This window comes from Salvelinus alpinus, chromosome 2 (genome assembly GCF_045679555.1).
Source record: "Salvelinus alpinus chromosome 2, SLU_Salpinus.1, whole genome shotgun sequence".
Taxonomy (NCBI): domain Eukaryota; kingdom Metazoa; phylum Chordata; class Actinopteri; order Salmoniformes; family Salmonidae; genus Salvelinus; species Salvelinus alpinus.
The window spans coordinates 3,296,795-3,310,414 of NC_092087.1; the positions used below are offsets into that span (position 1 = coordinate 3,296,795).

The window sequence follows — 13,620 nt, forward strand, 5'->3', positions numbered from 1 at the left end:
TAAAAAAAATATACTGTACTAGCCCGGCCTAGGTCAATAGTAGTATACTATAGGATGTACTAGCCGGTCCCTGGTCATTAGTAATATACTATATACTGTACTAGCCGGTCCCTGGTCATTTGTAGTATATATACTGTACTATCCGGGTCCCTGGTCATTAGTAGTATACTATATACTGTACTAGCCGGTCCCTGGTCATTAGTAGTATACTATATACTGTACTAGCCGGTCCCCGGTCATTAGTAGTATACTATATACTGTACTAGATGGGTCCTGGTCATTAGTAGTATACTATATACTGTACTAGACGGGTCCTGGTCATTAGTAGTATACTATATACTGCACTGGCCGGTCCCTGGTCATTAGTAGTATACTATATAAGGAATAGGTGCCATTTCAGACACAACCTGTCTGTCTATTTGAAGAGCTTTTTCATGGTTTCAAGACAGCCTAGTGACCAATGCAATAACTCACAGCATGTGATGTATCGTACACAAACAAAACAGACATGAGTTCCACCAATCACAGAAGGACTTCCTAAAAACACACCACTTCGATACAGCTACGACCAGAAGTGACTTTTGTAGCTGGTTAGGAGAGCATTCTCGCTTTTAGCCTTTTCCTAACCTTAACCTCATTCTCCTAACCAGCAACGTTAATTCTCCTAACCTGCTGTGTAAATTCTCCTAACCTGCGATGAAAAAGTAAATTCCGGTTATTGATCGAACTGATGTGTTTTTAGGGAATCTCATATGCTAGAATGCGTACAGGGTTCTCTGAAACATGATGACGACAGAGAGGGATTTCAGTCATGTACTGCACACACCACAACCAAGGACAGTGGAATGTTTTGTGTTTGTTTTGTGTTGTAGGAAATAGTAGTGTAGAATGTGTAGTGTATTAACACCCACAACTCTATTTGGGGGCCATAAATAGTTGGATATCGGACAGTTACTTTCCTAATGTAATGATAATAATAAGCAATTTCACAACTCTAAGACAGGGTTATTTTAAAGTGGATGTATTTATTTACCAATAAATATATTTCCAGTATAAAAAACATGCTCTTCAAACAGAACAGATAAATAAAACATGTCAAATGAGGATAAACAAATCCCACTTCCCTTATATGGGGGATTGGAAATGATGCAGACAATTACACTGATAAAAACAACACTCTGCAATATGAAACTGTTCTAAATGATGTAATAATAAATACTCTGTCGGTCTATCTATCTATCTATCTATCTATCTATCTATCTATCTATCTATCTATCTATCTATCTATATCTGTCTCTTCATAACTTCCTGTATATTTCTTTCATCCTCAATCCATTTAAAATCTTATTTTTTATTCCCTCCCCATATCCATCCTTTATTATTAATATTATCATTTAACCCTTATTTTACCAGGTAAGTTGACTGGGAACATTACAAATGTTTTATTTTTTTCACCTTTATTTAACCAGGTAGGCAAGTTGAGAACAAGTTCCCATCTACAATTGCGACCTGGCCAAGACAAAGCAAAGCAGTTCGACACATACAACAACACAGAGTTACACATGGAGTAAAACAAACATACAGTCAATAAAACAGTAGAAAAATAAGTCTATATACAATGTGAGCAAATGAGGTGAGATAAGGTAGGTAAAGGCAAAAAAAAGGCCATGGTGGCGAAGTAAATACAATATAGCAAGTAAAACACTGGAATGGTAGATTTGCAGTGGAAGAATGTGCAAAGTAGGAATATAAATAATGGGGAGCAAAATAAATAAATACAGTAGGGAAAGAGGTAGTTGTTTGGGCTAAATTATAGATGGGCTATGTACAGGTGCAGTAATATGTGAGCTGCTCTGACAGCTGGTGCTTCAAGCTAGTGAGGGAGATAAGTGTTTCCAGTTTCAGAGATTTTTGTAGTTCGTTCCAGTCATTGGCAGCAGAGAACTGGAAGGAGAGGCGACCTATACATACCCAAAGTCAATCAAACCCATAGAATATGAATAATTGGTTCAATCTTGCCTCATTAGGGAAAATCCCGGTCAGTCCTGTTTTGTGAATTATCTTCATTACTCAATGAGTATCTCCTACTCTGAAATGGTCAAATCCAGTCTTCTTTTTCTCTGCTCTTCTTCTTCTCGGTTTACAGTACATTGTGCTTCATCCCCCTCAGGAAATTCTTTAGTTTGAGCCTCAGGTCACAATGCCTTGATGGAGACCTGGAGGACAGGAGAGTAGGGGGAAATAAACAGAGAAGAGAGAGAGAGAGAGAGAGTTACAATTTAGTAATTGAACAGACTTCTGAACCTAAAAAGGAAGCTGTACTAGCTGCATAATACGATCATAATACGATCAACGTAAGGAAACTGTCACCTAAAGTAATACCATCACAGTTCAACAATACAACTGATGAAGAGAGAAATCAAGACCAACGGATATAGTGATACAGAAAGGTAGAGAGCAAAGAGAGAGAGAAAAAGAGAGATACGAGAGAGAGCAGAGAGAGAGATACGAGAGGGAGAAACAGAGAGAGAGAGAGAGGGAGAAACAGAGAGAGAGAGAGCAAAAGAGACCGAACAAAATGAGAGAGAGGGCAGAGAGCAGAGGAAGGTTTCTCCAGGTTTCTAAATCCGTCTATCAATTCATTCACCTTTGCCTGGGGTACTCACCATGTGTACTGTGGAGTGGTCTGTTTCTGTCTGTTAGCTTCCTTCCACTCTCCTTCCTCTACCTCCTCCTCCTCTTCCTGTTGTGTGTCTAGTATCTGGTCCCAGATCTCAGTGTTAACCCACAGCGAACCCGACAGGGTGAGGCTGGGCACGGTGCAGGTGATCCAACGGCACAGGGGGCAGCATACTGTCGGTAGGCCGCTCTGGAGCCTGGACATCGCCTGCAAGCACAGCCCACAGAATGTGTGCTTACAGTGGAGCATCCGAGGGATCTTCTCCCTGCGAGAGTAGGGCTGGAGGCAGACGCAGCACTCCATGTCCTCGCTCATCAGACCCATGGATGGATGGCTGGATGGATGGATGGATGGATGGATGGATGGATGGATGGATGGATGGATGGATGGATGGATGGATGGATGGATGGATGGCTGGATGGATGGATGGATGGATGGATGGATGGATGGATGGATGGCTGGATGGATGGATGGCTGGATGGATGGATGGATGGATGGCTGGATGGATGGATGGCTGGATGGATGGATGGATGGATGGATGGATGGATGGCTGGGGTGTGGATGGATGGATGGATGGATATACGGCTGGAGCACAGAGGAACTCTGGACAGAGAGTCAGTGTCTAGGCAGGAAGACGTGGGGTTTAAACGCTGGTCTGAGGTCAGTGTTCCCCTTGTGAATTCTAAACGTCCTGGTTTGGATTTGATGAGGATGAGCTGATCCTAGATCTGTGCTTAGGAGCGTAGGTCAGGAAGCTGCAAAAGACATTAAGATGTTCAATTAAATTAGATTACTTCATCACTGGCACTATGTAAACATATCTAATGTAATAACATATCTTAAATCAACAGGCTGTCAGGTTTTTCTGAAGACATGAAGAACAAAAATATCTTGAAAAATATCACACATTTATAACATCCATAGTTATCAGATATAGACAAACCTTTTCACTTTTATCATTATCAATGAGAGGCAATATTTTACTTACAGGTTCTGGAATATTTTCAGCACAGCGACCAACTATCCGACGATTAAACTTTGTGTGTGAGAGAGAAGAGTGTGTGTGCTCTTATTTTAAGCTTTGGGGGAGGAGACTAAATGGTGTTATTTTCCCAGAAAGGGCGGTCTCTCACCTCCTCTACTCTCAGGTGAGGCAGGAAAGTTCCATGGAACGAGTTAAACACTTCAAGGTCACTTCTATAGCATAGTAGGTCCCTTCAGGAGAATTACCAGGGCCGTGTATTGACATTTACAGGGCAGGTGTTCATGTCTACAAAGGGCACGTACACTGAGTGTACAAAACATTAAGAACAGCTGCTCTTTCTTTTTACAAAAGGTGTTCCTAATGTTTGGTTCACTCAGTGTACGTCCAGTTTATGATGGATCAATCTTCTTTGTGGGGGAATTTTCACTAGAGAGGGGGTAGCACTTGTAGAACCCTTTCTGTGGACTTGTAGAACCCTTTCTGTGGACTTGTAGAGCCCTTTCTGTGGACTTGAATAACCCTATCTGTGGACTTGTAGAACCCTATCTGTGGACTTGTAAAATCCTCTCTGTGGACTTGTAGAACCCTATCTGTGGACTTGTAGAATCCTCTCTGTGGACTTGTAGAACCCTATCTGTGGACTTGTAGAATCCGCTCTGTGGGCTTGTAGAACCCTCTCTGTGGACTTGTAGAACCCTCTCTGTGGACTTGTAGAACCCTATCTGTGGACTTGTAGAACCCTATCTGTGGACTTGTAGAATTCTCTCTGTGGACTTGTAGAATCCTCTCTGTGGACTTGTAGAACCCTATCTGTGGACTTGTAGAATCCGCTCTGTGGACTTGTAGAACCCTCTCTGTGGACTTGTAGAACCATCTCTGTGGACTTGTAGAACAATCTGTGGACTTGTAGAACCCTCTCTGTGGACTTGTAGAACCCTCTCTGTGGACTTGTAGAACCCTCTCTGTGGACTTGTAGAATCCTCTCTGTGGACTTGTAGAACCCTATCTGTGGACTTGTAGAATCCGCTCTGTGGACTTGTAGAACCCTCTCTGTGGACTTGTAGAACCCTCTCTGTGGACTTGTAGAACCCTCTCTGTGGACTTGTAGAACCCTCTCTGTGGACTTGTAGAACCCTATCTGTGGACTTGTAGAATCCACTCTGTGGACTTGTAGAACCCTATCTGTGGACTTGTAGAATCCGCTCTGTGGACTTGTAGAACCCTCTCTGTGGACTTGTAGAACCCTCTCTGTGGAATTGTAGAACCCTCTCTGCGGACTTGTAGAACCCTCTCTGCGGACTTGTAGAACCCTCTCTGCGGAATTGTAGAACCCTCTCTGCGGAATTGTAGAACCCTCTCTGCGGACTTGTAGAACCCTCTCTGCGGACTTGTAGATATGGACTTGTAGAACCCTCTCTGTGGACTTGTAGAACCCTCTCTGTGGACTTGTAGAACCCTCTCTGTGGACTTGTAGAACCCTCTCTGTGGACTTGTTGAACCCTCTCTGTGGACTTGTAGAACCCTCTCTGCGGACTTGTAGAACCCTCTCTGTGTACGTTCCTGGTTATTGTAGTGTTTATGTACAGAATCATTTCAGTGGAAGCCATAACTCTTATAGATAAGAGACAGTGACACAGTTCAATGGAAGAAGTTGTTGAACTTCTCCTTAACCCTTTAATGTCTCACTTATCTTACAGTATATGGTATACCTGTATATTGTGGATGACGTTTGTTATAGTTCATATGGATCCCAGGACTCCATGGAAATGTCAGGTGTTAATGAGTGAGTGGGCTATCCAGTAGTTTTACCATAAAAATCTGATGACTTGATGGATGAATGAAACACCAATCAGGAGAGTTTCAGGCTGCTGTGTTGTTATTGTTTTAAAGTCACGTGTTTCTAATAAAATCAAGTCACAAGTTCAGTGGAAACCTTGTAAACAACCTCCTAACCAGTCAATTAGAAAACAGTCTCCCTGTTGAAACTTGGAAATAAACCGGATTGATTATGAAATCACAATTTGTGACGGCTCTACTATTTGTTCAACTGGAAATTCCAGGTGATTCACGCCTGTCTATTCACAATGTCAGCTAAGAGCCACGCACAACAGACACACAAACAAACACAAAGTAAAAAGAACCACCAAACATTTGTTCTATAAAATCGTCACATAATTAAGCAGGAAATCTGGATGTATCTCCCAAATGAATTCCTATCATTAAAGGGCCAGAACAAGAGACTGAAAGAGCTTTGTCAAAGTCTTCTGATAGTTTCTAATTGTTATTTTTCTGCTTCCTGAAGTAATGAGTAAGCTGCACACTAAAACAACGTGAGCTAAATGACAGTAAATGATGAGTAATTCTGCTAGCCAGGGACGGTAACCAGCTCTACCGTCAGCCCTGTTTGGTAACACAGGGACTTTGTCCCAAATGGAACCATATTCCCTACATAGTGCACTACTTTAAAGGCTCTGGTCAAAAGCAGTGCACTACATATGGAATAGGGTAGCAATTGGGACATACACAGGGACAACAGAGCTGCCTACTTCTCTGATAGACACCTCAAGGCTACAATTATCAAGAAAAGTAAAATAAACCAAAAAGGAGCCATAAAATATACATATTAAACAAAGTTTATATATACAGGGCTGTTGTCTCCTCATTAGGGTCTATATAGACTGTTGTCTCCTCATTATGGTCTATATAGACTGTTGTCTCCTCACTAGGGTCTATATAGACTGTTGTCTCCTCACTAGGGTCTATATAGACTGTTGTCTCCTCACTAGGGTCTATATAGACTGTTATCTCCTCACTAGGGTATATACAGACTGTTGTCTCCTCACTAGGGTCTATATAGACTGTTGTCTCCTCATTATGGTCTATATAGACTGTTGTCTCCTCATTAGGGTCTATATAGACTGTTGTCTCCTCATTAGGGCCTATATAGACTGTTGTCTCCTCATTAGGGTCTATATAGACTGTTGTCTCCTCATTATGGTCTATATAGACTGTTGTCTCCTCATTAGGGTCTATATAGACTGTTGTCTCCTCATTAGGGTCTATATAGACTGTTGTCTCCTCATTAGGGTCTATATAGACTGTTGGCTCCTCATTATGGTCTATATAGACTGTTATCTCCTCATTAGGACCTATACAGACTATTGTCTCCTCATTATGGTCTATATAGACTGTTGTCTCCTCATTATGGTCTATATAGACTGTTGTCTCCTCATTATGGCCTATATAGACTGTTGTCTCCTCATTAGGGTCTATATAGACTGTTGTCTCCTCATTAGGGTCTATATAGACTGTTGTCTCATCATTAGGGTCTATATAGACTGTTGTCTCCTCATTAGGGTCTATATAGACTGTTGTCTCCTCATTAGGGTCTATATAGACTGTTGTCTCCTCATTAGGGTCTATATAGACTGTTGTCTCCTCATTAGGGTCTATATAGACTGTTGTCTCCTCATTAGGACCTATATAGACTGTTGTGTTGTTGCTATACTAGTCAGCTAAGTCCATTGGATGTTTAAACATATTGGTCTCTGAATCCCTGTATAACCACAGTTTGGGAGACTCACGAAGCCGGACTGAACTGATTGGCTCATGGGTTGACTGACTGACAACAAACACAACCCAAGACGTGTCAACTCATGTCGCCGTCTGTCTGAAATAGCATTCTATTCCCTGTACAGTATACTGTACTATTCAGTCCCTGGTCAATAGTAGTATACTATATACTGTACTATTCAGTCCCTGGTCAATAGTAGTATACTATATACTGTACTATTCAGTCCCTGGTCAATAGTAGTATACTATATACTGTACTATTCAGTCCCTGGTCAATAGTAGTATACTATATACTGTACTATTCAGTCCCTGGTCAATAGTAGTATACTATATACTGTACTATTCAGTCCCTGGTCAATAGTAGTATACTATATACTGTACTATTCAGTCCCTGGTCAATAGTAGTATACTATATACTGTACTATTCAGTCCCTGGTCAAAAGTAGTATACTATATACTGTGCTAGCCGGGCCCTGTTCATTAGTAGTATACTATATATTGTACCAGCTGGTCCCTGGTCAAAAGTAGTATACTATATACTGCACTAGCCGGTACCTGGTCAAAAGTACTATACTATATACTGCACTATCCGGACCCTACTCAAAAGTAGTATACTATATACTGCACTAGCCGGGCCCTGGTCAAAAGTACTATACTATATACTGCACTATCCGGACCCTACTCAAAAGTAGTATACTATATACTGCACTAGCCGGTACCTGGTCAAAAGTACTATACTATATACTGCACTATCCGGACCCTACTCAAAAGTAGTATACTATATACTGCACTAGCCGGGCCTTGGTCAAAAGTACTATACTATATACTGTACTAGCCGGGCCCTGGTAAAAAGTAGTATACTATATACTGCACTAGCTGGACCCTGGTCAAAAGTAGTATACTATATACTGCACTAGCTGGACCCTGGTCAAAAGTAGTATACTATATACTGTACTAGCCGGTCCCTTGTCAAACGTAGTATACTATATACTGCACTATCCGGGCCCTGGTCAAAAGTAGTATACTATATACTGTACTAGTGTAACGGATGTGAAATGGCTAGCTAGTTAGCGGGTACGCGCTAGTAGCATTTCAATCAGTTACGTCACTTGCTCTGAAACCTAGATGTAGTGTTGCCCCTTGCTCTGCAAGGGCCGCGGCTTTTGTGGAGCGATGGGTAACAACGCTTCGTGGGTGTCAGTTGTTGATGTGTGCAGAGGGTCCCTGGTTCGCGCCCGTGTCGGGGCGAGGGGACGGTTTAAAGTTATACTGTTACACTAGCCGGTCCCTGGTTGAAGTAGTATACTATATACTATACTAGATGGGCCCTGGTCAAAAGTACTATACACTGTACTAGATGAGCCCTGGTTAAAAGTAGTATACTATATACTGTACTAGCCGGGCCCTGGTCATTAGTAGTATACTGTATGATGTACTAGCCGGTCCCTGGTCATTAGTAGTATACTGTATACTGTACTATCCGGTCCCTGGTCATTAGTAGTATACTATATACTGTATTAGCCGGTCCCTGGTCATTAGTAGTATACTATATACTGTACTAGCCGGTCCCTGGTCAAAAGTACTATACTATATACTGCACTATCCGGACCCTACTCAAAAGTAGTATACTATATACTGCACTAGCCGGGCCCTGGTCAAAAGTACTATACTATATACTGTACTAGCCGGGCCCTGGTAAAAAGTAGTATACTATATACTGCACTAGCTGGACCCTGGTCAAAAGTAGTATACTATATACTGTACTAGCCGGTCCCTGGTCATTAGTAGTATACTATATACTGTACTAACCGGCCCCTGTTAAAAAGTAGTATACTATATACTGTACTAGCCGGTTCATTAGTAGTATACTATATACTGTACTAGCCGGGCCCTGGTCAAAAGTAGTATACTATATAAGGAATAGGGGCCATTTCAGACACAACCTGTCTGTCTATTTGAAGAGCTTTTTCATGGTTTCAAGACAGCCTAGTGACCAATGCAATAACTCACAGCATGTGATGAATCGTACACAAACAAAACAGACATGAGTTCCACCAAACACAGGCAGTTTGACATGATATTTGGAGACAGGGAGAGCATTCTCGCTAACCATAAGCCTTTTCCTAACCTTAACCTCATTCTCCTAACCAGCAACGTTAATTCTCCTAACCTGCAACATTAATTCTCCTAACCTGCAACGTTAATTCTCCTAACCTGCTGTGTAAATTCTCCTAACCTGCTATGAAAAAGTCAATTCCAGTTATAGATCGAACTGATGTGTTTTTAGGGAATCTCATATGCTAGAATGCGTACAGGGTTCTCTGAAACATGAGGACGACAGAGAGGGATTTCAGTCATGTACTGCACACACCACAACCAAGGACAGTGGAATGTTTTGGGTTTGTTTTGTGTTTCAGGAAATAGTAGTGTAGAATGTGTAGTGGATTAACACCCACAACTCTATTTGGGGGCCATAAATAGTTGGATATCGGACAGTTACTTTCCTAATGTAATGATAATAATAAGCAATTTCACAACTCTAAGACAGGGTTATTTTAAAGTGGATGTATTTATTAACCAATAAATATAATTCCAGTATAAAAAACATGCTCTTCAAACAGAACAGATAAATAAAACATGTCAAATGAGGATGAACAAATCCCACTTCCCTTATATGGGGGATTGGAAATGATGCAGACAATTACATTGATAAAAACAACACTCTGCAATATGAAACTGTTCTAAATGATGTAATAATAAATACTAAACATCCACTTCCCTTCACGCAGTAATACACCTTTTATCAAATCATTAAACATCTATTAGAAACATTGTTCACAGTATATTGTATTGTAAACGGCACACATTGTACAGCATACAGTCTCTAACCTTCACCCCTCTATCTGTCTGTCCGTCCGTCCGTCCATAACTTCCTTCCTTCCTTCCATAACTTACTTCCTTCCTTCCTTCCATAACTTCCTTCCTTCCTTCCATAACTTCCTTCCTTCCGTTCCTCCATAACTTCCTTCCTTCCTTCCTTCCTTCCATAACTTCCTTCCTTCCTTCCATCCTTCCATAACTTCCTTGATCTTTCTTTCATCCTCAATCCATTTAAAATCTTATTTTTTATTCCCTTCCCCAATCCATCCTTTATTATTAATATTATAATTTAATCCTTATTTTACCAGGTAAGTTGACTGAGAACATTACACATACCCAAAGTCAATCAAACCCAAGCATATTAATAATTGGTTCAATCTTGCTTCATTATGGAAAATCACCGGTCGGTCCTGTTTGGTGAATTATCTTCATTACTCAATGAGTATCTCCTACTCTGAAATGGTCAAATACAGTCTTCTTCTTCTCTGCTCTTCGTCTTCTCGGTTTACAGTACATTGTGCTTCATCCTCCTCAGGAAATTCTGTAGTTTGATCCTCAGGCCACAATGCTTTGATGGAGACCTGGAGGACAGGAGAGTAGGGAGAGAGAGAGAGAGAGAGAGAGAGAGAGAGAGAGAGAGAGAGAGAGAGAGAGAGAGAGAGAGAGAAGAGAGAGAGAGAGAGAGAGAGAGAGAGAGAGAGAGAGAGAGAGAGAGAGAGAGAGAGAGAGAGAGAGAGAGAGAGAGAGAGAGAGAGAGAGAGAGAGAGAGAGAGAGAGAGAGAGAGAGAGAGAATTACAATTTAGTAATTTAACAGACTTCTGAACCTAAAAAGGAAGCTGTACTAGCTGCATAATACGATCATAATACGATCAACGTAAGGAAACTGTCACCTAAAGTAATACCATCACAGTTCTACAATACAACTGATGAAGAGAGAGATCAAGACCAACAGATATAGTGATACAGAAAGGGAGAGAGAGAGAGAAAGCAGAGAGAGAGCAACAGAGACAGAACAAAATGAGAGGAAGAGCAGAGAGCAGAGAAAGGTTTCTCCAGGTTTCTAAATCAGTCTATCAATCCATCCACCTTTGCCTGGGGTACTCACCATGTGTTCTGGGTAGTGGTCTGTGTCTGTCTGTTAGCTCCCTTCCACTCTTCCTCCTCCTCTTCCTGTTGTGTGTCTATTATCTGGTCCCAGATCTCAGTGTTAACCCACAGCGACCCCGACACGGTGAGGCTGGGCTCGGTGCAGGTGATCCAACGGCACAGGGGGCAGCAGACTGTCAGTAGGCAGCTCTGGAGCCTGGACATCGCCTGCAAGCACAGCCCACAGAATGTGTGCTTACAGTGGAGCATCCGAGGGATCTTCTCCCTGCGAGAGTAGGGCTGGAGGCAGACGCAGCACTCCATGTCCTCGCTCATCAGACCCATGGATGGCTGGATGGATGGCTGGATGGCTGGATGGATGGATGGATGGATGGATGGCTGGGGTGTGGATGGATGGCTGGATGGCTGGGGTGTGGATGGATAGATGGATATACGGCTGGAGCACAGAGGAACTCTGGACAGAGAGTCAGTGTCTAGGCAGGAAGACGTGGGGTTTAAACGCTGGTCTGAGGTCAGTGTTCCCCTTGTGAATTCTAAACGTCCTGGTTTGGATTTGATGAGGATGAGCTGATCCTAGATCTGTGCTTAGGAGCGTAGGTCAGGAAGCTGCAAAAGACATTAAGATGTTCAATTAAATTAGACTCAGTGACTTCATCACTGGCACTATGTAAACATATCTAATGTAATAACATATCTTAAATCAACAGCTTGTCAGGTTTTTCTGAAGACATGAAGAACAAAAATATCTTGAAAAATATCACACATTTATAACATCCATAGTTATCAGATATAGACAAACCTTTTCACTTTTATCATTATCAATGAGAGGCAATATTTTACTTACAGGTTCTGGAAGATTGTCAGCACAGCGACCAACTATCCGACGACTAAACGTTGTGTGTGAGAGAGAAGAGTGTGTGTGCTCTTATTTGAAGCTTTGGGGGAGGAGACAAAATGGTGTTATTTTCCCAGAAAGGGCGGTCTCTCACCTCCTCTACTCTCAGGTGAGGCAGGAAAGTTCCATGGAACGAGTTAAACACTTCAAGGTCACTTCTATAGCATAGTAGGTCACTTCAGGAGAATTGCCAGGGCCGTGTATTGACATTTACAGGGCAGGTGTTCATGTCTACAAAGGGCACGTACACTGAGTGTACAAAACATTAAGAACACCTGCTCTTTCTTTTTACAAAAGGTGTTCCTAATGTTTGGTTCACTCAGTGTACGTCCAGTTTATGATGGATCAATCGTCTTTGTGGGGGAATTTTCACTAGAGAGGGGGTAGCACTTGTAGAACCCCTTCTGTGGACTTGTAGAACCCTTTCTGTGTGCTTGTAGAACCCTCTCTGTGGACTTGTAGAACCTTTTCTGTGGACTTGTAGAACCCTCTCTGTGGACTTGTAGAACCCTCTCTGTGGACTTGTAGAACCCTCTCTGTGGACTTGTAGAACCCTCTCTGTGGACTTGTAGAACCCTCTCTGTGGACTTGTAGAACCCTCTCTGTGGACTTGTAGAACCCTCTCTGTGTACGTTCCTGGTTATTGTAGTATTTATGTACAGAATCATTTGAGTGGAAGCCATAACTCTTATAGATAAGAGACAGTGACACAGTTCAATGGAAGAAGTTCTTGAACTTCTCCTTAACCCTTTAATGACTCACTTATCTTACAGTATATGGTATACCTGTATATTGTGGATGACGTTTGTTATAGTTTATATGGATCCCAGGACTCCATGGAAATGTCAGGTTAATGAGTGAGTGGGCTATCCAGTAGTTTTACCATAGAAATGTGATGACTTGATGGATGAATGAAACACCAATCAGGAGAGTTTCAGGCTGCTGTGTTGTTATTGTTTTAAAGTCACGTGTTTCTAATCAAATCAAGTCACAAGTTCAGTGGAAACCTTGTAAACAACCTCCTAACCAGTCAATTAGAAAACAGTCTCCCTGTTGAAACTTGGAAATAAACCGGATTGATTATGAAATCACAATTTGTGACGGCTCTACTATTTGTTCAACTGGAAATTCCAGGTGATTCACGCCTGTCTATTCACAATGTCAGCTAAGAGCCACGCACAACAGACACACAAACAAACACAAAGTAAAAAGAACCACCAAACATTTGTTCTATAAAATCGTCACATAATTAAGCAGGAAATCTGGATGTATCTCCCAAATGAATTCCTATCATTAAAGGGCCAGAACAAGAGACTGAAAGAGCTTTGTCAAAATCTTCTGATAGTTTCTAATTGTTATTTTTCTGCTTCCTGAAGTAATGAGTAAGCTGCACACTGAAACAACGTGAGCTAAATGACAGTAAATGATGAGTAATTCTGCTAGCCAGGGACGGTAACCAGCTCTACCGTCAGCCCTGTTTGGTAACAGAGTGACTTTGT

At 41.7% G+C, this 13,620-nt stretch overlaps 1 protein-coding gene and 1 long non-coding RNA gene across 2 annotated transcripts; both read right to left on the reverse strand.

Moving 5' to 3' along the window:
- Positions 1-1,011: 1,011 nt before the first annotated feature.
- Positions 1,012-3,949, reverse strand: LOC139552924 (E3 ubiquitin-protein ligase RNF182-like). The gene is made up of 3 exons (XM_071365012.1): positions 3,669-3,949; positions 2,667-3,435; positions 1,012-2,216 (listed from the first exon to the last, which is right to left on the reverse strand). Exons 2-3 carry the CDS (start codon positions 3,002-3,004, stop codon positions 2,141-2,143), a joined length of 414 nt encoding a protein of 137 aa, XP_071221113.1. The 5' UTR covers positions 3,005-3,435; positions 3,669-3,949; the 3' UTR covers positions 1,012-2,140.
- Positions 3,950-9,788: 5,839 nt separating this feature from the next.
- Positions 9,789-12,165, reverse strand: LOC139552940 (uncharacterized). The gene is made up of 3 exons (XR_011670585.1): positions 12,071-12,165; positions 11,225-11,832; positions 9,789-10,699 (listed from the first exon to the last, which is right to left on the reverse strand). It is a non-coding gene; the product is annotated as an uncharacterized lncRNA (long non-coding RNA).
- Between the last annotated feature and the right edge of the window lie 1,455 nt (positions 12,166-13,620).

What these genes read in the sequence shown, in the direction of transcription:
- LOC139552924 (XM_071365012.1), bottom strand. Translation starts at nt 3,004, where the DNA reads ATGGGTCTGATGAGCGAGGACATGGAGTGCTGCGTCTGCCTCCAGCCC. An exon ending in ACCACTCCACAGTACACATG is followed by an intron (nt 2,217 to 2,666) that starts GTGAGTACCCCA and finishes CCTGTCCTCCAG; the next exon opens with GTCTCCATCAAGGCATTGTG.